The sequence below is a fragment of the Electrophorus electricus genome, chromosome 1 (genome assembly GCF_013358815.1).
Source record: "Electrophorus electricus isolate fEleEle1 chromosome 1, fEleEle1.pri, whole genome shotgun sequence".
Taxonomy (NCBI): Eukaryota; Metazoa; Chordata; class Actinopteri; order Gymnotiformes; family Gymnotidae; genus Electrophorus; species Electrophorus electricus.
The window spans coordinates 3058159-3080664 of NC_049535.1; the positions used below are offsets into that span (position 1 = coordinate 3058159).

At 43.8% G+C, this 22506-nt stretch overlaps 1 protein-coding gene across 1 annotated transcript; it reads left to right on the top strand.

Annotated features, from left to right (window-relative positions):
* The first annotated feature begins 3236 nt into the window (after positions 1-3236).
* Positions 3237-20306, top strand: mmp15b (matrix metallopeptidase 15b). Its single transcript, XM_035532136.1, has 10 exons — positions 3237-4311; positions 10243-10391; positions 10741-10863; positions 10958-11265; positions 14014-14175; positions 14942-15132; positions 17174-17312; positions 18793-18943; positions 19133-19251; positions 19723-20306. Exons 1-10 carry the CDS (start codon positions 4189-4191, stop codon positions 20184-20186), a joined length of 1929 nt encoding a protein of 642 aa, XP_035388029.1. The 5' UTR covers positions 3237-4188; the 3' UTR covers positions 20187-20306.
* Positions 20307-22506: the final 2200 nt, after the last annotated feature.

Genomic DNA, 22506 nt, shown 5'->3' on the forward strand with positions numbered 1-22506 from the left:
GTCCAACAAATCAATAAATGGAACAGGCAGTAGTAGAAACCAGGAGAGCAGATAGCGAGCACAGGCATAAAAATGTAATCCAAAAAACAGGATCATGGATTAGAAAAAAAGGCATACAAAAACAACAAGGGAAAATGCTCAGTAAATGGAGCAAAGGATAACATTACTTTGCAAAGTGAATCAAGTAAAGAAGTGTATATATATGGAAGTTAATAATGGATAGCAGATGCACAAGGCTAGTATTCAGTCAAGAGAGTTCTAGATTGCTGTAGGCCATCTGTCAATGACAATAGACTGGGTGCTCTGGAGTGGCTCATAAATGTGACACCACCTTGCAACTTTACTTTCATTAGTGAGTTTTGCTTCTGAAAGAGCAAATATTTCAGATGATTTTTAAATTGTGGTCTTCTGACATATCTGATTTTTCACTGGACACTACAAGCATAGTCTTCTGATTTACTGCTCCTAAAAGCTTTATCTAAGCACTAGCCTGATCCATTTATTATAGAAAGCGTTTGCAGTTGATGTAAACATGGAGCAATGTTAACATGTTGATTTGGCAAAGCTCTCTGTGTGTTACGAAGTTCCTAAGTATTTTGTGTAAGATTGACTCAAACGACCCACTCGTTGGTTTGTTTTGGAAAAAAATGTTTGCTTTAATTCTCAACAGATTGCACATGAATTCACAAGAATCATGTATATGGATTTGAAAATCTGACTTGGAATGTTATCTTCCTCTATCCTATATATTATCTTCACTTCCTATTTCTCCTATTGATAGCTGAAGAAGATTCTAGGTGAGTAACTGCAGTTACTGTAGTAAGAGATGTAGAGATATTCAAAACTGTAGTAGACAGTTTCCAGAGAAAGAGAACATTTTGAACAGAGATCCTTCATAAGATGTGCATGCAAAGTGCTTCTGAATTAGTACTAGGAGGAGCCAGTTTGTAGATGTTTAAATTGTAACATTCATTTCATGGGGTTCTAAAGATTTAAGTGTGTAGACGAGTTATTTTTATTTGAGTTTCCTAATTTTATTCCTGCCATAGCAACAACTAGCAATGAAGCCAAGAGAACACTTGCTGATTGGTTTGTTGAACACCTTCAGACCAGCAGAATTAAGGATTTGTTGTTTCCAGTGGCAAGGCATTTTAATACTAATGGACACTGCATTAATTATATATCTGTATTAAGTTTTGCATTACCATTTGTTACTATGGCAGAAATGAAATTACATTACACAGCAATGAAATTACAATTATGTTTACATACATGGATCATTGCACCTGACTGTCAAAAATTGAAAATTCCTAAACACCTAATATAATTGAACAGCTATTTTTCATCCCCAAAGCAACTTACAATTATGACAGAGTACAACTTGAGCATTAAGAGCCTTCTTAAAGGGCCCAACAGTGGTGGGTTTTGTACCAGCAACCTTCCAATTACAAGTCAAGTACCTCCAATTACAACTTAAGTACCTTAACCACTTACCTACCACTACCCATTTTCGCCTGCAAAGACATAAGCTTATGTACTAACAACAACAACATTATTATTATTAACAACAACAACAACAACAACAACAACAACAACAACAACAATAATAATAATAATAATTATTATTATTATTATCTAAAAGCAAATGATCTAGCACCAACACAACTGTTAGCCAGTAGCAACATGATCTGGTGACGGGACGTTAGGTATCGGAGCTCTGATCACCATTGCAAAGCAAGTGTTTTTAATTATGTTTATTTTAATTAATCTTTTATCTCTAATCTTTCATTGTATTTTATTTTTTTTTATTAACTTTAGTTCATTTTCTATTTAAATCAGCTATGTTCAACTTTATTTTAATAAATTGTATTTGTAACGTTATTTTTTGGCAAAGACCTACCTGAGGTGATAGATCTCGGGGTGTAATAAACTTTATTCGTTTTACGTGAAGCACTTTGAATTGCCGCTGTGTATGAAAAGTGCTATACAAAATAATACACACTTAACTTGTCTTAAAACAATTTATAGAGCACTCATAGAGCACCATACACACACTTATAGATGCGCTACACATTTGAAGACTTTGTCCATTTGCTTGTGTTCGTGTTAAAGAATAATCTCACATTACTTTGTCGACCATTTTAAGTGAGGACCAATGCAGTTTACATTTCAACCAGGAGGGGGCGATCTGTCACCAGCCCAAAGTATAAGCCATTTGGAATGGGTTCAAGCCCTCACTAACGCGAGTTCACTCGCACACAGCTCTGATGGTTTTTTACCACACAGCTGGGCCCATTTGACCCTCCGCATTACACAGGTGTGTACGCTGTTTATGAGCTTACAGTATAACGACTAGTTGTTTTGTAGAAACACTAAAGGTTTTAGTCTTACAAGGCTAAGACATCGAGTTTCATATGAAATTAATGCTCCCATTTAGCGGAGCAATTTGATCCTCTTAGTTTTATACATTATGGCACAAGGAATCATCAGTCAGGCTTTAGTGAAGGAATGACTGAACACAACTGATCGCATTTTTTAATTACTGAAAACATACACAAATATGATTGTCATATAGTCAGTCTTTGATGATCTAGAATGACGTGTGTGTTTGCGAGTGTTCACTGAACTGTCAAGTACGTTCCTGGGGTTACTTCTTACCTCTTGTGTGTGTGTGTGTGTGTGTGTGTGTGTGTGTGTGTGTGTGTGTGTGTGTGTGTGTGTGTGTGGTGTTTTGGCAATTTTATTATTGAGGAAACTTCATATGTTCGTGCCGTTAAGGTTCCCATTATCTCATCTCCTGTGTACACAGAGCTCTATCAACACCTGTCAGGTGCCTGAATGTTCCCCTCAGACCCTTTTAAACCCCTTTTCGAAATCAGTGGCATCAAAGCGCAGGAGAGGTATTCTCGACCAACTCTTAAAGCTTCCTTTAAAGTGTGCAAACTCAAAATCCATCCCCCTTTTGTCATTTTAAACTACGCTAAAAGATAGGTAATGATTATTGGCTACATTTTTTTTTTTGTACGGATGCTCGCAAACTATAAACAGGTTCCTTTAGTATCCACTGCTAATCAGTGAATCTGACCAGGAATTGACATCTGGGAGTGTATCAACGAAGTCTCCGCGGAGAGGAGATGATGGGATTATTTTCCTACAGACATCCGTTCCCCGCCCCTTCTCCATAGTTTTCTGATAGGGGCTCTCGGAGCAGAGCGCTACTCCATGCGCAAGGCAGGCTAGCACGAAGGCGCAGGGGGAGAGCTGTCATTCTCGCAGAGTTTCAGATGACCCTGGCGCGCCGCAGACGCAAGTGGAAGCGCTCCAAGAAAACTGGAAGGAAAACCTGCGCTTTGACGGGCAGAAAAAAAACGTCACATTAGATCTTCACAAGCGGGTCTGCGATCCAAGATAAGCGTCATAACCCCGGCGAACATTTGGGATCTATGCGAGTGGTACTACTGTCGATCAGTTCTGTCGATTTTGAAGTGACCGGAACTGATTACAGCTGCAAACACTACAATATATATATATATAATTCTGAACGCAGATCTAAGAATTTATGCGTTTATGTTAGTCATTAGTACTTGATCATATGAAGATAACTCTTGCTTCATTGTTGCACGTCAATAGTGGTGAAATCGGGTATAAATTATTACTGATGTGTAGTAATTGTATGCGTCATTAAAACTGATGGTTTGCATTACGTGGTTTATTTGGAGGTTACTATAGGCTAAAGAAGGTTGCCGCTCGTTGTCCTTAATGTGCATTTCTGAAGGGGAGGTAATAAATACAGCGTGGACACACCCGCGGGCTATGGTCCCCAACAGCTCGAAAACTTCGGCCAAAGTACCGGATCTCTTTGAGTTTTGGTACAACTCCGCGCAACCTGACTGCACCTATAGTCCACAGATGTTTAAACATTTTGAATGACAGATTGCGTTCAAAAAGCTGGGAGCCTTGGAGGAGAGGACACTTCCGAGAAGAGGGTGGCGAAACTTTTTTTTTTTTTTTTTTTTTTTTTTTGCGTTTGAAGACACCACAGACTGCTGTTAATCTGGTGTTTTAGATTTATTGTGTGTTCCGCCTCTTCAGGCAGTTAACAAGGACCAATTCGGCGGTCCTCAGGTGACGGTCAACCATCTGCGTCTGTTGCATCCTACAGAGTGTTAATACATTGTCACAGTGAACATGGCATTACAATGGGATAACTGGCTCACGGTGCTGTGGAGATGGACATTTATTCCCTCACTTCTGGTACTTTTTCTTCATGGGCCATATACTCTTGGAGATGGTGATTCCTTCAGTGCAGAGGTATTTGTTCTCTTCAAATTTCTACCAGCACACACTATTGTAATTATGTTTGAGCATACACACAGACATCTCTGGAAGAAATTATGTGACCACTTCAGAATTTCATCTCTACATGTATGGCAGCTATTCCATTCCAGTGTCTGCAGAATTCCGACACGGGCTCACCTCACTGTACTTAATGAGGCACTGATGAGGTGATCACCTGAACCAAATCTTATTTAACAAGCAATGAAAGACCAGTGGAGAGCATGCCAAGATGCATGAAAGCTGTGATTGAAAATCACGGTTTTGCCACCAAAAATTGATTTATGAACTCTTCATAAATGAAAGCATTAGTGTGAAATTGTTTTCTTTACATTATTTGAGCTCTAAAACCAACAAAATCTTTTTTGTTATTTTGATCAGTTGCTATTTTCTGTAAATAAATAATAAATGCTCTAAATGACACTTGTCATTCAGAGCATTTATTATTTGGAATTTGGAACAAATGATGTCAGTAATTTATGAAATAAATTTATTTATTTTTTGCTCAAACACGTGTGTGTACAAAACCACACAACTGCCCAAGTCTATGTGCTTATTTAGAACCCTCAGACATTTCTCACTGTGAGCTTGACGGTTCTCCATACCTTTATGCACTCTTTATAAAAAAAGTAGATAGTAGACAGTTTTTGACAAGAAATGCCATTGCTTGCACAGCAGATTAAAAGAAAACAGTGAGTGACCTTGAGTCATTTGTGTGTGTGTGTGTGTGTGTGCGCGTGAGAGAGAGAGAGCACAAGAGAGAGTGAAAGACAAACAGAGTAAATGGACTTTGTCGTCAGCTGCACCAAGTCAGGCCCATGCTGTTACCCACAGTGCTTTTCAACACAGAGCTTAGGGTTTAAAGGCCACGTGTGCTGCTTGACATTCTAGTTCAGATTCATGTGTGTCATTTACATTTTCACTGCTCTACAGTCAAAGGGAAAGTCGTACCTACAGTCATCACTTTGACACCCTCTGACAAGCTTTGCATATTCTGTGTCCACTAAGTGTTGCCATGCAAATGCCACATATGGAGATACAAGTAGTAGGGGGTTACATCATTACACGGTGACCTCCAGTAATGTTTACACTATGAAATATTGTGAATAAATATTGATTTCATATGCCTTTCTTGCAGCTAAGTGAAGAATTCAAAGTCCTTATGGTTTTGGGAACTTTTCCATTTTAGAACAGTTTGAAAGTCTTTTACATCTTCTGTTGTGGGAGTGTGAAGTGTGGGTTTGTTCATGGTATACCACGCTGTACATAAGATCACTGCTGTGGTTCGTTCCCTGTCATTAGTGGCCTGGCACGTAGCAGAGCGCATGTCCCTGGGGATCTGGTCAGAGGCTACAAGAACATGTTCATGTTTTTTTTTATGGGTAGATTTTTGTCTATCACTTAATAGTATGAGCGAATGTGTCTTTTAGCCAAGTACCAGGAATGGTATCTCAGTTCCTCTACTTCTACTGAGCTGGGGATCCATCACTTCCCGAAACTGAGAATAATGAAGGATGGCATAAATAGCACTTTGACTGGGCCAGTCAAAACCTTGATGCGTAATTTTCCCTTGAATTTTCAGTTTTCCTCTTTGGGCTGTTTTGGAGGAAATGAAACAGTAAAAGGGATATACCAGTGTGGGGGCTTTTTTCCAGTTGTGTGGGTACATCCCTCTGAAGACTTCGGCAAAACTCACCTTTGTTATCCACACTGCAGCCTCCAGTCTGCCTACTACTAGTCCTAAGTGATGCTTGAGTCATACTAGACTTACACTTAGGTACCATCTCTGGTGTTCTTTTAGATGGCAGTAATTGCACAGTTTTGTATGACATCTATTTTCAGTGCGCGTGGCCGTAGTTTGACACTTCTGTCAACATGCTATAAATACCTGAAACTGATCAAGAGAAGTCAGTAGGGGATGCTGAAGTTGATGGGTCCAGGCATGCCACAGTGCTGATTGCTGGTATGCAAGCATGTTTAGTGAACGACGCCGGGAAGACTAACCTGGCCTGAACTTTGTGTATCAGGCCGTGGAGGATTATTCTTGCAGCTGGAATTCTTAAAGTAGGGCCTGCTTACTGTTTACTCCATTAATGGCCATTTGGATCTGCTTAGCAAACACACATGGCTGTGGAGTCTGACTTGTCCTGACAAAGCCTGACAGGAGCCGTAAAGGCTGTGCTGACATGCCCGACAGGTCGAGCTCTTTATTCTACCTTGACAGGTTCACACAAAACAGTGGGACAGACAAATTGCAAAATGACGTTGCTTTTAGTTAAGGTTTTTTAAATTTTTTATTCACAAATGCAGAGCCTTCTCTTAATTCTCCTACTCCTTACTGGCTGCCAATAAAAAACACAGGAAAGTTTATGCAAATTCTCTATTTCCTTTTCTCTGCCATTTGTCCACTGAGAGGTATTGGCTCTCAAAGTTCGAGTCTGAGGATTTTTTTCATGGCTTATTACAGTGTGAGATAAGAGAGGGCGTATGACAGGGAGAAGGAGAAACAAGAAAGCTGTCAGCCTGGACATTTGTGCTGCTTGTGATTAGTGAATGCAGCAGCTGTTTTCCAAATGGGCCACAAACAGAAACACAATGGGATGGGGTTATAGAGACGGAGAGGCAGAGAGAGAGAGAGAGAGAGAGAGAGAGAGAGAGAGAGAGAAAGATAGTCAGAGCTGTAGGGCTCCCAGGCAGCTGAGGAGCAACAATGACACGTTTTGTCTTCAGCTGACTGCATCCAGAGGGGCCGACAGAGAGGAGCAGTAGAGACTGGTGTAGGTGGGGAGTGGTTTATGAGATCTGTAGTACACAGCGAGCTGACTGTATTATTTCCTGAAGGCAAGTCTCTGTCTTGCCTTTAACCCCTGAGCTGCCATTCCCACTTGTCCACATGAATACAGCCCTTCGGCAGGTGTCATTGACTTTTCACTGCTGGAAAAATTCACTTGTCTGCTGATTGCCCTACTTGCTCCTTTGACCAAGTAGGGCAATCAGTTGAGTTCCTTTTTCAATTGAGTAAGCTGCCTTTATTTCCAAATAGTGGCACAAGGCGATTAGAGGATCTTAGTACAGTGCAGTGGAGCGGACGGGCCTCTTTCTGGCCCGGTCCACTGGAGATGAGATTTAGCAGAGCTCAGAGCAGGCAGAGCAGCAACCCACAACTGTATCTGCTGCCAAGGCCCCACACTGATTGCGATGTCAAAACGAAGTGTGGTTTTTAAATCTCTTTCTTCCTCTAACCCCCCTCTCTTTCTTTGGTTTCCCATCTTCCACTTGCTTTTTCACTTGATCCTGATTGCTCCCACTCCCTCCCCCTCTCGCTTAATGACCAGAAAGATGGCATGCACCCAAGCCCCAGGAATAAAAGCACTCCCCCGTCGTTAGAGTCTTGGCTGACATTGTGCTGGACACACACATAGTCACACACACACACACACACACACACACACACACACACAGAATCAGAGTACCCTGTGAATCGCTGGCTCTAGGAGAACCCAGTGATGGTTGTGACTCTCAAGGTCCTTGTGAAGGAGTGGCTGGCATGGCTTAGTTGCTGGCCTCCTCTGCACCCAGTGCCTTGCTTTGTATGCATGGCAGAGGGTGCTGTAATGGCAAAATGCACACACGCTTTCTGTTTTTGAAAGGAGACCTTCATATGTCTCCTTTGCAGACCTGGCGTGACACCTTTGTTTTCCAAAGCCCTTCAATAAATACCTACCAGAAATGATCCTAGGTGCTGGAGAGATATCCTCGGGAGGATATGTGTGCTGATTGAAACCAAGAGAATACTTTTAAAGAGCTGGTATAAAACTGGACCTCCCCCAACTCCTGCCCTGCTGAAAGGCCCCAGGGCCTTGTGGGCCAGGGACACGGGTCTTATCTGTGCGTCCCATGTGACACTGCCACTCTGTGCCTCCCCTGCTTCCATTGCAATACTACGTGAACTACAAGTGGGCACACTTGAGGAGAGCTCCAGGCACTGTTTTGTAGAGATCTTGTGGAAGGAAGAGGGAACATACATTTAGGAGAGATTTGAGAAATAAAGCAGCGATACTTGGAATTGGTACTGGGCTTGGACAGTTTCTCATTGGGTAAACAAAATAAAACACCATGGATACAGTTTAGAGTCAGGGGAAGAAGAGTCCAGAGTAAGGCACATGGGTAGAAAGCGAGGAGAGACAGCTAAGCAGACAGAGGCAGTTCCTTTCCAATGTCCAGCTGTGTGTTGCTTGCTGGCCAGTGGGAGCATGGATTCCGGGGGGCTCTGTGCTGGGGGGGGGGGTTTCCCCCCTGGCTGTGCCCAGAAACAGGGCCATCTATTCAGCTGCTTCCACAGCACACAGAGGGGGGCACAAAGGCCTGCCTCTTATGCAGTTAGGGTGAAGGGGGTGTGTGTGGCAGGCTAGACAACAGTGCAGCAGCCCTGGTCCCAGTGCAGGAAAAGAGGGGGCATTATAGAGGCAACGACCCCGAAACCTCATGAGTCCAGTGGGACATCTCCATTAACCCTCTGATAATTAAGGCCAGCTCAGGCAGAGGTGGGGTGCAGCCCTGTAAAATCACAAACACGGTTTGAAGCAATGCACCTTTGTTGCTGCCCTGGTTGAGCTCAATAGAAAATACTTTGTTCTGATGCCACAATTAAGTGACCAATACAAAATACATCAGTGTTCCTAGTGAGACCACTGTGCAGATAGGACTTGTCCTAGATGCGGCATAGCCTGTGAGTAATTTAACAAATGAAAAATAGTTGTAAAAAATTAAATAAATAAATATTGAGCTCCACTGAGCATCTGCCATATCCTACAAATGGAAATGACAAAAGGTTCATGCCCAGGAGAGCAATTTTAAAATGTATTTTAGTAGAGAACCATGGTGACTCCAACAATGGGAAAATATATGCTGCACGTTTTAGGTAATTTTTCTTTTAGCATAAAAATAGTATTCTGTGGTTAGGCATTTACTGTTTTGTCCATGTTCTGATTTATTTTGAGGTGCCTATAGAATGCTGTGAACTTAGCTGCCTAGCTGTAGGTAATGAAAGCCAGAGATGGGTAGAGTAAACACTCTGTGTAGTCTGTGGGTGCAGTTGGTGCTGTTGGTGCTGTTGGTGCAGTTGTTGGTCCTTGCTGGCCTGTCTGATGTGCCCAGACACTGTGTGGGGGCTGGACCGGAAGGCCTGATTTACTGTAACCACAGGGCAAGCATAACCATGTGGGAGCTTAATTATGTAATTTCTGCCTAATTGTCCAATTAAAGATGCTAAGGAGTGGGCATAGCCACCTACGTTGCACTACAGAGCCAAATTATGCCTAAATCCCACCCTCATCACAAGACACTCTGGGCATTGGAAACCACTCTGTGCTACACAGCCAGCTGGTTACATCAGACTGTCATTGTGTTGTAATAGTGTCTGTGTCTATGATAGGGTCCCTGCCATTGTTCTTTCCAGTAAGGACCAATAAGGACCTTTTAGGGATTAAATCAAGACAAATGTATGCAGAGAAAATGCTATGCGCTTTACTCCCAAAACTGAGGTTAAAAAAACCTTACTTGATTTCTACATGGAATCATAGAAGATTATTCTTTGATATAAACACATGTCTAGATTCAACAGAAATGTTTGGTAGAGCATTATATGGAAACCCACCAGGCTGGGCCTGTAACTTGACCATCCCAGCTGGTGGTGCCTGTACTCAATATGTAGCCACATCTGCCAATACTTTGTCATCCAAACTGGGGTTGTATTAAGTATCTCAGAATAACAGGTGCTACGCGTTTTGATGGTGTCCTTTCTCCTACTTTCCAATACTGCTGTCCAAGCTATAAATGGCTGTGACACTCAATCTAGATAATCTTTGTGGTGTTACATTTCTGTCTTTCTCTCTCTATGTTGCTTAGTCCTGGCTCCGGATGTATGGCTACCTCCCTCAGGCCAGTGGGCAGATGTCCACCATGCGCTCGGCTCAAATCCTGTCCAACGCCATCAGTGAAATGCAGAGATTCTATGGTCTGCAGGTCACAGGACAGATGGATCCATCAACTATAAAGTAGGGCATTTGCTGAATATGTTACAGTAATTACTGTGCTGTAGTGTTTCAGCAACATTCACAAACTAAAGTTTTCATTCCAGCCATGCTGCGTAACACAGCCGCTTTAATATAGCTTTACTATTAAACGATTAACTCTATCAAGGAGAAATTATCATAGCTGAATTGAAGCACCTCTTTGCATATTTCTTGATATTTATAGCCCTTAATATATCAGCATTCCATTTACCTTTTAGGACATCTAAACTTGAACACAGAAAATGGGGGTGGGCGTTACGATGCTTCATTATCTACAAGCTTATTAGGCTCCCTGTAAATGTTCACTGTTCTCCTGTACTTCCTGTTTCAGAGCCATGAAAAGACCACGCTGTGGGGTTCCTGATAAATTTGGTGGTCAAATCAAGACAAATGTTCGCAGGAAACGCTATGCTCTCACTGGCCACAAGTGGGACAAAACTCACTTGACTTTCAGGTAGACATGAACAATCAACCAAACTTGAGACACAAGTCTCAAGCCTATGTTAACTTGAGATAACGATTTTCACATTGTCTCTTGTTTTTCACAGTATACAGAACTTTACTCCTAAGATTGGGGAGTACAATTCATATGAGGCCATCCGTAAGGCCTTTAAAGTCTGGGAGAAGGTAACACCGCTGACCTTTGATGAAATTCCTTACCTGGAGGTCAAATACGGCCGCCGTAAGGAACCTGACATCATGATCTTCTTCGCCTCTGGCTTTCACGGCGACAGCTCGCCATTTGATGGAGAAGGTGGCTTCTTGGCACATGCTTACTTCCCGGGTCCGGGAATGGGCGGAGACACACACTTTGACTCTGATGAGCCATGGACAATTGGCAACCAGAATTTGCAAGGTGAGTCAAAACGTTTGAGATTTTGGTGATACGTGTATCTACAACAAGCGTGTGGCATGTCAAAGTTTTCCACCTTCACCGCCATTACTATGATGCAGTACACAATATAAAGATATTATGCCTGTTTTACAGCTTCAAAATACTCTGACACGTCATCATGCAAACACATTTAAGTGCTTAAATGCCTTTTCCTCCCTTTATTTATTTCCTCTCCATGCTGATTTAGTTTTTCCCTTTACTATGATCATATCTATAAAATCACAAAAAAGGTGGATGACTTCACAGCTCCTCCCGCTGTTAAGTCCCACAGCCTGAGAGAAAAGTTGTATTTTATGAGCCAAAACTTCTCACTCATTCCTCTTGCTGCCTAATAACTTGGAGTGCACTCATTAGCCAGTCTTTCTGGGCTGTTCTGAGAGCTCAGGCGACTACACATTTCGATAGTCTGGTGCTGGCTGGCATTGCTGGGATATTAAACACATGCCAGGTGGCAACAGTGTGAAGAAGCTGGAAGCTTACGGTTCATAAAAGGTTTACTGAATTGTGCTTACAGGGGAAGGATGTGGAGGTAAATGTGGTACGAGACTTTAGCACCATGATTGAAGAGAAATCTTTGAGGTTTATTTGGTTCATTTGGGGAACACATTGTCTTATTTGAAATGCTGCCAGATCTACCACTGAGGTAGAATCCATTGGAAGGAGAGCTGTTGAATACACCTGTTAAATCAGTGCTTGTTCAGGGCTTGTTTTAAATGCTTCCATGAAACATTTTCAAACACAATCATGCATGCAGATTTCATTGTAATGTATATAAACATGAGTCCTATCAAAATATTTGTTTTGAGCAATCTGAGGATCCTAGTTTCATTGTCGTGTTATTTGCTTTAGACCGAGTTTCTGGTATGAAATGATTGTTATGGTTCAAACGAAACAATGTTCCTCCAGGACCATGGTGCAATACAAAACAAGTGCAACAGATAACACACTACGAGAGTGCAAACAATACAATACAGTGCAATAATATCATACAATAAATACAAGACAGGACCAATTCACAATGAACAGGCAGTGCATTTATTGGTTATGTCATAATGCCTTTTTCCCCATTTCTTCCATTTTTATTTGGAGTCTTTACATGGATAAGATAAAGAGCAGCCTCAGGATGCCAGACAGGAGAAAGACATTTCGAAACATTTTTAGCTTTGAATGCAATTCCCTGAGAGGACCATTGAACTGATGTCACTGCATTCCTTCTTAGAACCCAGCAAGTTGAAAGTACAGAACAGAGCAGAACTATTAGCTCGAGACTCTAAGGCCTGTCAGGCCTGTAAATTAGCAAGAGCAAACTTATCAGGACAAATGTGAGCTGACATGACATAAAGCAGCATTCATGGGCAACTGCTTCGTCATAAAACTTTGACACAGCTTCAAAGAGGATGTGCTGTATAGGAAACCTTGATTAATGCCAAGTCAGTTTCCTCTGGCTTTGGATGTCTGAGGTGCTGACAGTGTCTCCTTTGTGGCTGGTTGTTGAACGCCATGTTGCCGTTGCCACACATCGCTGTCATTCGCTGCCCCTCAGACAAGGGCGAGCTTTCATTGGCAAGCAGTGTACATACGTCTGTGCCCATAGGAGCTTTGGCCTGTGAAAGATGTCATTGATTTAGCTGCCTGCAGCCATTACAGCAACCATTTAGCAGTCCTCCTATCTGTTGAGAGCCATTAGCTCCGATATTGCGGTGTCTCTGCAAAACCCTGAACAAGCAACGTTACTCTCTGATGACCTCATTAGGCCTGCGGAGATGGTTAATGCTGTCCACACTGATGAACAGAAGATAGTCTCAACACAGGAAGCAGTCAGTCATCTTTTTTTTTGCTGACGTCCTGGCTGTGGAATCACAAAGAGCCATTTTCTTTACAACCACAAATCAACTGGACGGCTAGTAAATGGAACGGTAGTCATGACTCAAAATGTGCATCGTCACTACAAACTCTTCCAGGCATCGTTCAGACCTTTTGGCATCTGTGTTCTTAAGTCCCAAACGTTCAGCATCGAACCCCCCCACAGAGAGTGCACACATGTGCTGACATGACTGAATAAGAAATCAGGATACTCTGTTCCTGTCCATTACTCCTCCTCTTGTCCACGCCAGCACCGTGCCTGTTGACCCAAGGTCAGCAAAGATGACTGAGGTTTCAAACAAAGAGCAGATTGAGAGCCTACCTGCTTTCAGCACTGAGCCGGAACTAAGAGACCACCCTGGCCCCAGCTCAACCTCCACCTCCCTCCACCCCCACCACCCCTCACTCCCAAATTCTCTGGTCTGTTTACACAGCTCCCCTATTTATAGTCCCCATCCGTATTTCTGAGTTAGACTCCAGTATGGGGTTAGTGCCTTTCTGTCCCATTGGTGTCCATAGCACACCCTCACAATATAGTAGCAATGTATATGACCTGGTGGATTTGCCTCAGTATGTGTCATGTGTCCTGAACCTGAATGTTGAGAATGTTTTCTCCTCTGAGATGGAGAAAGCAGCACAATGAAATCTTGTGTCCACATGGAGCGAGTGTATTACAGCTACCCGGTGTGTCACCTCAATAAATCAGTTCTTTCCTCATTGCTAACCATTAGCTTGTGCTGAACGACCTGTCGACTGCTAATTTCATCTGGTTTATTGTTATAATTGATCATGCTGACTGTCTGTTTCTGTGTCTGTCTGCACCTCCCTCCCCACCCCCCATAATAGGCAATGATCTGTTTCTGGTGGCGGTGCATGAGCTTGGCCACGCCCTGGGTCTTGAGCACTCCAATAACCCCATGGCCATCATGGCTCCCTTCTACCAGTGGATGGACACGGACAACTTCCAGCTTCCAGAGGATGATCGCAGAGGAATCCAGCAGATCTATGGTAATCTGGACCTGTAATACTGCAAATGTGTCAGATCTATGGTAATCTGGACCTGTAATACTGCAAATGTGTCAGATCTATGGTAATCTGGACCTGTAATACTGCAAATGTGTCAGATCTATGGTAATCTGGACCTGTAATACTGCAAATGTGTCAGATCTATGGTAATCTGGACCTGTAATACTGTAAATATGTCAGATCTATGGGTTATACCTGTTACAATAGGAGGCCATGGCTGTTATGATAAAATGCAACATTTGTTATGTTGTGTTACCACAGGTCATACTATAGTAATTTCCAGGCTTTAGTAATTTGGACTTCCCATTCAGTATCATTCTTTATATACCCAGTGTTATGTTTTTATGGCTTTTAGTTTTAGTTGTGCTTGAATTTACATTTGTCTAGGTGGTATTTGTTCTGAATGTAAACTTGATTGTATTTATTTGTGGTAATTTGGTGTAATTTGCCATCCGTTGACTTGCTTTTGGAGAGCGCACTGGTTTAATTGGCTGTTAAGATGGTTTACATTAGTGTTATTTTTGGGTCAGCAGGAGTGGAGTTTCCAATGTAGATGAGCAGGCGTCATGCCCGGTACAATGCCAAAGAGCTCTAGGCCTGCTGCCCATAGCATGCCAGAGGCACTAAAAGAAGCTCCCTGATACTCCTATCCTCTCCTGTCCATGGTCACTACACTCCTATATCGACACTTGAAAGTCATGTATTGTTGTGTTAGGTTAATTGTATTTTCATGTATTGTTTCTCTTAGGGGCATCTGACAGTTCCCCAACTCGGGCTCTCCCCACTGTGACACCACGCCACCCCATTGCCCCTGGAGCTCCTCCCCGCCGTCCAGACAGGCCCCGCACCACGGACCGCCCAGATCAGTACGGCCCCAACATCTGCGAGGGCAACTTCGACACGGTCACCATGCTTAGGGGAGAGATGTTTGTTTTTAAGGTGATTTGGGAGTTTCCACACATTCACATGTATTTGTCTTCATCCATTTCAGTTTGCATGTGTGTAAGAGTCAGCCATGTATTCAGTCATGCAGTTGCACAGATCCAACAAAGTACCTGCCTGAGCAGGCGAGGAGCAGGATGGAAGGCAAGGTGTCATGGAGGGCAAGATGCCTGAACCCTCTGTATGATTCACCGAGTGAATGACGGTTCTGTTGCACTGTGGCACTGATCGGCTGGCCAAGTAAAAGACCAGAAGCAGCACTGAACTGCAGATGCTACACTTGAGTCCTCAGGCCTGTAGCTCTAGGCCTGCTCTCAGTGAGCCTCAGCGAGGCCTGTGGTCTGTCCAACTCTGCTGCTGGACTCCATGCTGGGTCATGAATGGGCTTGTCCTCGGGCTCCAGAGTTCATCAGGAGATGCAGGGGCAGGCAGCGGCCTTGTGCTCAGCACCCTGGAAGAGCCGAGATGTTCCGTAGTTTGTTAAAGAACCGAGATGTCCTGAGGACATGTCACGTCATTATTTGACCACTACACCGTATCGCCCTCGTTTCCATTTTTGCCTTCTTATGGAAATGACATGACATGACATTTTATGGAAATGACATGAGCAAGGTCATATAATCCTCCCTTTTCATCTTTTTTGTCCTCCCTGCTGTCTTGCTTTGGGAGAGCCGAAAAGAGGTGTGTGATGCAGCGTGAAGAGATCTTTTGCTGTATTCTCTTAAGTAGCACAAGCATTTTGAAGACCACACATAATGAATTAAATCTGAATAACTTACATGAGGCTAAAGCTGTCTGGTGGAGATGCATTTGACTCGAGGTGACTGAGCATGTGTGATTTATGGGGCATTTAGTCAGTCTGTGCACAGTGTCCTAACATTTTCTCTTTAAATTGAAAAGTTTTCAACAACAGATCAAGATTAATGCATTGAGTCTTTTGGGGCTTAACAGATTGCATAATGCATTCTAGCCAAGAGAAACAGTATTTATTATGCTGGAGCCTGACGAGTATGCACATAGTGAGTTTCTGCATCTCTTGTCTTTCTCATTTCATATTGTGTAATAAAGGGGGGAAAGCCCTCCTATAAAAGTTTGGATGATTTCCTGTGGCTGACTTGCTAAGTTGTTTTCCACATTTCACAAATGATCAACATTTTATAATGGTACTAACACAAATGGAAAAGCATTTGAAACATGTAATGTGGTGAACCAAACCCAAAGCTAATTGGACACACGATCTGCATGACTGCACGATCCATGAGCAGATTTTAATAGCAGGTATTGTGCAAGTGTTATTTTATTAACTGCTTCACTGGTTTAGATGTATGTTTTTGTTTTGAGTTCAGTTGAGGGACCACTGAGCAGTGACCATATGTTCTTGATTTGAATGACCCTTTCTAGGTTTGCAAAATAATTCTTCGGGTTATGTGGGTAGTTTGCCATACTATACTTATGATCCCTGCAGTCTGCAGGGGATCTTGTACTGTCCTGGATTTCAGGTTTGAATGTGAATGAGACTGACTGTGCTTGGAGGAAGTAGTGATGGAGACACTGCTGAAGTGGTTCAGTTTGCTTGCAGTACTGGTGTTAAATTATGTTTGGGTCAGGTTTTGAGTGACCTTTGAGTGACCTGAGAGCTGTTTCGCTAGTAGATCCTCACAGTTTGCACACAGTTTGCACACTCTGCTTAAAGACACAGCAGTTTGCCGTTTGGTCTGCTTATGCTTGCTTGGTTTCAATCTGTCGACACACAGAACCATCTTGCATTCACGCCAGCGGTGACCAGCATGCCCACAGCAAAGCAAATGCAGTAGCTTGAAACAGATGATTTACTAAATGGCCTGGTTTTGGCTTTGGTCTCGGGGAGGACCAGCAACCTTCTAACTCCAACACACACAGATAAGACAACTACCATGAGACTAAAAAACGCCTGTCAGCTACAGACCAGACACACCCATCATAAATCAGAGCATTGTGAGGTAGAAGCTTCACGGGGTCTCCTCTCTTTCTAACAGTGTAACTCACTTTGCCTCTGCAGGGTCGCTGGTTCTGGAGGGTGAGGAGGAACCGGGTGCTGGATAATTACCCCATGCCTATTGGGCACTTCTGGAGGGGCCTGCCAGGGGACATCGACGCAGCATACGAGAGACACGATGGCAGATTTGTATTTTTCAAAGGTGCTTTTCCACATCTATGTCTACTCTATGCAATGGGATTTATTTTAGTCTTGTAAAGACACATTATTTCAGACATGTTGGAAAAACCTCATAGAAACCATTACATATACTGCTTCCAACGTCTGTCAATTTGCCATGCCCAGAGTATGACTAATTCCTGACTTAAGTGTAGGAGCCATTGATTTTGGTCAGTGTCATTCACTAAAGGAAGGGTCCGTAATTTCCCTTAGGTAACTATTAGGTTTTAAGATGATGAATTTTACAGGTACATTTAGTGAGAGGACACGAGTTCTTAAATTGCAGAGCCCCTAGTTGGACATGTCAAGGTTTTATAGCAGACTCAGAGCAGAACTTATAGGCTGCCACTAAAATCCTTACGAGGCAGCTGTAGCTATTGCTCCTTACCTCTGGGTCTCCATAACAGTTTCCTGGGTAACAAAGCAAAGGGCCATAAAGAGTAAAAGGTTTGACTTGCACTTGCATTGTTTTTTTGTGTTTGTTTTATTTTGTCTTTCTGCTACTTGATTTGGCGGAAGTCAAAATGAGCTTAGTTAGCACTTGAGCTTCCCACATGATTTCCACATGATCCTCCTCTTTATATTTTAATAAATATGTCCCACATGGTCTTCTCTGTTTCTGATACAGGGTATTTCCCACTTTTTGCCATTGTTGCTGAGTTGGATGTGTAGGATGTGTAGTTTGGATAAATACGTAAAGTCCGTGAGAGAAAAAAAACGTCAACCTTTTTTCTTGTGAGAAATTTGGAAAACATCTGTAGGGCAAATGATGTCATTGGCAAGGTCTTCTCGAAGCTGGATGCTCGCCATCTGAAAAAAATCGGAGGGCCAACACTCTTGGACGGCAACATCTGTTATATTTGAGGCGATGCCGCTAAATGAGCCCATGGGTCCCTTACCACTGCCCCACCCTGATCCTACCCCACCCTGATGCTGGCTACCGAGATTACACTTTTCCACGATGAGAATGTAGACCAGCGGAATCAAACCAGGACCCTGCGGACAGTGCCACTGTGTCTGCCATGCTGTAAAATCATAATAGTAATAAAAAACCTACTGCTTGGTCTAGGGATATGTTATGATGTCACACAGTATTCTTTCAGCGGATTATCATGAGAGCGTGGGATTTTAACCAAACCCAAAATGTTAATGCGTTTTTTTAACTATGTTGTCATCCATTGTGGTTATTTATGTATTGCTTATGAGCGGCAAGACAAGTCGATTATACAGGAAAGGAGGTTTGCTTGCGTGTTTCTGTGACTGTCTTAGCCAGAGGGAAAGAAAGTCCCTGTACGTGCGCTATAAGAGCGCGTGAAGCGTGGAGTATTTCGGCCCTTCCTCTTTCTCCCGCCCTCTTCTCTTTCTTTCCTCTCTTACCTCAGCATTGTTTTCGTCTGGGCTCGGAACTCTTCCTCTATTTGCTCTCGTCATGCTTCCCCATCTCGCTCTCCTACTCTCTGCAGGAAGCCAGTACTGGCTTTTCCGGGAAGCCAATCTAGAGCAAGGCTATCCTCAATACCTCTTCGACTATGGCAGAGACATCCCCTATGACAGGATAGAGACAGCTATCTGGTGGGAGCCATCAGGGTATACCTACTTTTTCAAGGGAGACAGGTAAGCAGACTGTCCTTCCTGTCCTGTCCTGTTATACTGATATGTTATCCCATGTAGTCTTTTTAATGCCTTTGCATTGTTATAATACTATTGCTAAAGAGGACAGTATGCGTTGGTCGTGTTCTCTGTAATCTATGCACTTTATTCTTAGTAAGCAGTTAAAAGTGCGTTTTTTTTCCTCTTTAATAGATACTGGCGCTTTAATGAACAGTCGCGAGTGGTGGATCCAGATTACCCAAAGCCAATCAACGTGTGGGGCACATCAGTGCCCATCTCTCCCAAGGGAGCCTTCCTCAGCGATGACGGAGGTGAGTGGGGGAGCTAGGAGCAGCCCGAAACCCTCATTCCACTGAAGAGAGAGGGGAGGGGCCAGTCAATCAAGGAGGTGGTGAGGGTGGGTGAGGGAGAAACGTGATCAGGGAATTTCAGTTGAGAGTAGGGGAAAGAATGACATCACTGAGAGAAGGGATTTTTTTCTTTCCTTTGTCCTGTGCTAGTCTCTCCAGAAGTGCTTACCCCAAGGAAGGTTTGCGCTCTTAGTCTGAGTACCATCGATTAGGAAGGGCCATGGGTGACATTGTCATTGACGATTTGGCATAATTGAATGATGGATGATTGAGTTTCTGCTGGTTGTTTTTTACTTTACACGTCCATTTCGTCAACCACATTAGTAGTGCAAATTGCACTTGTGAAGTGAGGGGAAGTATTACATGGGTTTTGGTTTCTGTTCCCCTCTGCATACATTGCTGTGTTCAAGATCCTGTGTCCCCCCCCCACAGCTTACACATACTTCTACAAAGGCACCAAGTACTGGAAATTTGACAACCAGCGCATGAAGAGCGAGCCTGGCTACCCCAAGTCCATCTTGCGGGACTTCATGGGCTGCAGCGTGGACGTGGATCCCGATAGGGACACGGACGTGGACCCTGGTCGCAAGTGGCCCGACAGGCCGCCCTTTGACCCAGACGCCGGGCGAGACGCAGACAAGGAGGAAGACAAGGACCGCGAGCACACAGATGACGTCGACCACAAGGAGGGCACAGAAGAGGAGACAAACGAGGTGGACGTGGTCCTGAAGATAGATGAGACGGAGCGCACCATGAACATCATCATGGTGACCGTGCCACTGGTCCTGGTGCTGTGCATTCTGGGACTGATCTATGCCATCATCAACACGCTGCAGAGGAAAGGAGCGCCCAAGTACCTGGTGCACTGCAAGCGCTCCTTGCAGGACTGGGTTTAACTCTGACCTCTGACCCCTCTGATCTCTCTTCCCTCAGCCCATGTCCTAGTGTATTTTTTTGTTATGGACGCACATGCGCGTGCGCGCACGCACACACACACACACACACACACACACACACACACACACACACACACATGCACACAGCACACACTCACTTGCATGTACACACACACACACACACACACACATGCACACAGCACACACTCACTTGCATGTACACACACACACACACACACACACACACACACACACACACACACACACACTCCCTATATTCTTTTATCCCATGGTGCTCTCCCAATGAGTTGACTAGTCTATTTATATCAGGAAGTTTGCACATTGTTTTTGTTATTTTCCTTTCTTTCATCATGGTATTGTTTTCTTTCCTCTTCTGTTCATATTGTGTGCACATTTCTTTTTACTTCTAAACGAGGAAGTTAGCCTGCATTCTGCAACAGGGAGTGATGTACTGTCACGTTGCTCTGCCGTCATACTCCAAACGAGGATGAATCAAGCAAAAATGAAACATACTGATAGTCATGTGTAGTACAAAAAAAAGGGATATAAGGAACTAAACCTTTGTCCATCTCTGAGATTACTCTCTTCGGTCCTTTTCATTGGGACCTACCTGTCACTTACTGAACAGTTCAAAGGTCAACAGAAAAGACCTGATGTAGAATGCTGAGGGCTGTGGCCCCTCCCCCTTTCAACACAACTGTCCATTTCAGATCTCTGCTTTTATTTGCGCTTGCCTGTGACGAAGAACAAAATCACTTGCATTTTATTGCCTTAGTCCAACCACTCACACTATTGTTGTAACAATGGTGTCTTGGTCTTGCCAGCCAAAAGTCTTCCTGTGGTTTTCTGCCTACACGAGGAGCTCTCTAATCTCCCCCGTGCTGCCTAGTGTGTTGCTTTCTCTGTACGGCCTTGTGATACCATGTTGACTATAATCTTTTATTATCAGAGGAGCGTAGTTCACGTGGTGCTTTTGATTTCGGACAAAGGAAGCGTACTGTGAAACCACTCCGCAGGGGACGTGAGGGAAAGTTTGAGGTACTGCACGCAGAGGGAGGGGTTTTAACAAATGTTGATGTAGGAACCACTAGCCAAGTATAGGCTTGCTTTAAACAATACAAGCCAGCGCATACACAAAAAAAAAAGACTAAAAAAAATACCACTCGTGCACAAAGCTCAATTATATATAAAGAAAACCATTATGGAGGCACTTTCTACTTCCACTTAAGATACTGGCTGTTAGATAATCCTTTCATTTTAAAAACAGCAGGTGGGAGAAAACATTACTAACCTCCCATCACCCCAACGCAAATCCCTCTGCGCCAAAAAAGATTGCTCGCTCGCTCTTCTACCGAAAGGTGGAGAGGGGGTTGGGGTGGAGCGAGGGGGTGGAAGAACAAGGAAGAGGGGGATGCATACGAAAGAATGACAGAAAGACATCTGTGTAAGTTCAAAGTGTGTGTGTGTGTGGGGGGGGGGGGGGGGGGGGTTCAGATGCAGAAACCTTATCTGCTAAGTCCGTTTGGAAGAGGCTTATGTCTGTTAGTTCTGAGGCTGGGCAGGGTTACTTTATGCACACGAGGCCGATTTGGGTATGGGGGAGGGGTACACAGGGCCCTGACTGTAGCTCATCTGGTCATGGGGGAGATGATGAGAGGAGAAGAGAGCCAACCTAGAGACATGCGGCGCTGAAATGGCGTCCCTGTATGCGAGCCCCATCGACACGCGCCCAGGCTAGCCTCTCTGCCACCAGTTATTTTTGACACACATTCTTTGAATGAGAGCAGAAACAGGATCTGTGGCTGGCATCCGCTCTGCTCCATTCGGGAGCTCCGAGATGTCCTTTTGTTTCACCTGTGCCCGTCGGGACTCCACAGAACATGCTAGACCTGCTGCTTGACTTGGTGAGACTGGGCCACTGTATTTAGACCACTCTCAGAGGTGCTTTGCTTAGTCTATGGTATAACCATCTACCACTGCACAGATTCAGTGGTGTGTGCTTTGACGTGACCAGGAAAGCAGTGAGAAACAAACCAGTTATTTACCCTCCCCGGCAGAGGAGCTGTGCCCATTGCAAAGACAGAGAGAAGGGCAAAGAGTAGAGAGTGAAAAAAGAGTGATATTATAAATATTGCCTTGCCAGGCGAAGTTGAGTCTGAGGCACTTTCATAAATATTATTGGGAGACTAGAGGAGATGGGGGACAGTCATGATCTGCATGCTGCCCCTGATGGAAGAACGGCTGCCAGACAATGCCCCACCCCCTCCCTCCTCACACCACGCCCCCGTCACCGAGGAGA